The 2,256-nt window shown below is 42.2% G+C and overlaps 1 protein-coding gene across 1 annotated transcript in view; it reads right to left on the reverse strand.

Moving 5' to 3' along the window:
• adamts8 (ADAM metallopeptidase with thrombospondin type 1 motif 8) overlaps positions 1-2,256 on the reverse strand; it is a 41,243-nt gene that overhangs the window by 12,822 nt on the left and 26,165 nt on the right. Inside the window, exons 3-4 of the mRNA XM_015398697.1 lie at positions 1,452-1,584; positions 1,107-1,297 (exon numbers count right to left, since the gene is read on the reverse strand). Of these exons, the coding sequence (XP_015254183.1) occupies positions 1,107-1,297; positions 1,452-1,584 (324 nt within the window). The remainder of the gene's footprint in view (positions 1-1,106; positions 1,298-1,451; positions 1,585-2,256) is intronic.

Genomic DNA, 2,256 nt, shown 5'->3' on the forward strand with positions numbered 1-2,256 from the left:
TCTATTAACATTTCTCTATCTGGAGAATGGGGCTGTTTGATGTGTGTTCTTCTCATTTCAAAGGGCCCCCTGCCTGTCTTTGCCTAGGGCCCCACATTTGCTAAATCCATCCTGGATATAATCATGAACCTGGAGTTGTGGTTTGATCCTTTTTCTACTTTCAAGCCTCATTTACAGATGGTGACCAAGTCGGTCTTGTACCATCATAAAAAGAGATTTTTTTATTCATGCATCTGTGTCCTCACACATCGCTCTTTTCTCTGATACACCAAGGTAAAGTTTCAGACGTTTGCAGACGGTTCTGAATGTGGCTCATGTTTTAATGAAAGAGCTTCTATCGTTTCATTGGCTGCTTGTTTTTAAAGCTAGTAAAGACGCACTTTCTTACTGTCTTATCTATCAACTTGTACTTTTGTTTTTTATCTGTATCTTTTTAATTTTCTTCATATCTACTTGTACTGATCAGTACTTTGTGTGAAAGTACTTTATAATTCAGTTTTATATTATTATTATACCTCACACTTTGCCATTTTACTGCTCTAAATTTGAGCTTTTCCTGCCTAATAAAAACTGAATTATTCCATCATCGCCCATGAAAGTTTTTACATTGATTATGGCTTTGAATGTTGGTAATTATCTTGTCCTCATTTCAGAAAGTTTCAGAGCCACAAGGCTTTTGACTGGAGATGTTTTCCAACAGATAAAGAACAGATTTTTTAGCGCCAGCTGTTGCATTTGGCTGTAGAGGTGGAGAGTAGGAAGGAGTCCATGCCATGACTCAGTGGAAAGGAAGGTTCAACGACTGGTCTAGTAAGGATACAAACAATCCGAAACATATGACATGGGTGAGGAGAAGGAGAAAAGGAGTCATGGTAAAAAAAATAAAAAAAAATAAGCAGAAGGGAAGAGAAGAGGATGTGGAAATCTAGTGCAAGATAAACCATCACCAGAACCTATAATTAGGGTGAAGCAGCATGTTTAAGCAGGAAAGACATCATTCATGAGAGAAGAACACTCTGTTTAATGTTTCCCTGAATCAGCTCCATAACAAGCCACAGCATCCTGGCCGACGTTCAAATTGGCAGAAGGACCGCTTTAAGGCAAACGCCTGAAACAGAGCGTCGCTCACCGTGGCCGTTGTCAAAGAACTCGGTGATGTAGAGGGCGCTGCAGGGAGACCAAGGTGCTGATATGTTGAGGCTGACAAACAGAGGGGCCATCAGGAAATGCCCTCCCAGGTCCCCAAACAGCTTCTCGCACGTCTTGGAGTCGTCGTGCGGCATGCTCAGCACATGGCCTGCAGGAGGGAGAGAACCAAGGGTAAAAACATGAACATCCAGCGTCTTGTAAGGTGACCAAAACACCTAACATCTCAAAGCTTTTCTACTGCAGACTGTAACTTTTCTCATTTGCCACCAGCAGCCCTAATCAGTGACAGAGTTAAAGCTGACCGAGCTCATGTGCAGCAGTGAAGGCAGCTTGCAGGCCGTTGTCCTCGATAACCGAGCAGCTCCTCTTGGGATCACACATCGTCCCGACATCTGCCACACCCAGAGTGTCGCAGCTCTTTTGTCCACAGATGTCCTGCAACGATAAAACAGGAAGGTTTAGATCCCGTCTGAGGGGAAAGTAACTAAGATAATTGGTCCAACTGGGATCATTTTTACTGCCACATTTTCCTAAACAGCTGTGGTGTTAAAAATAACTGCATGCTCTAGCTTTGACATTCACCATTTCCTCTGAAACTTTGAGTTCCAACATCTTACAGACGTTTATCCATTCCCTATAACTACTCAAAGGTCAGTCCTTTTCTCTAAAAACGCCTCAGAAAACCTCTCTAAATCAAAATCCGTGGTAGATTTGGAGCCCTTTGGACTATAAATTCAGATTTACTAAAAGTGGAAGTGCTAAAGAGCTGCGGCCTTACGTATACAAACACAAAAATAGATTTTATTCAAGCCATGCTCTCTGGAAGACGAGGGCTGCGACAGCTGTTGTTGGCAGTAATTGGCTAAGTGACACAATAAAACAGAGGTCCTTGGTCGTGATCATTTACATTTGTAAAAGTAAATCAACAGCTGCAAACATTAGATTATTCCAAGCATTTTGCAGAGAGACTGTGTAAAGAATCCAATGGATAAGGTGGAGAAAACGGCCATAACCGCTAAATGCTGCATGTAGACACACTAGAGATGTCTCGATCCAGGTTTTTGCACTTCCGAACCGATACCGATATTGTTTTTGGACTTCCGATCC

This window comes from Cyprinodon variegatus, unplaced genomic scaffold (assembly GCF_000732505.1).
Source record: "Cyprinodon variegatus isolate N-32 unplaced genomic scaffold, C_variegatus-1.0 Scaffold953, whole genome shotgun sequence".
Classification (NCBI taxonomy): Eukaryota; Metazoa; Chordata; class Actinopteri; order Cyprinodontiformes; family Cyprinodontidae; genus Cyprinodon; species Cyprinodon variegatus.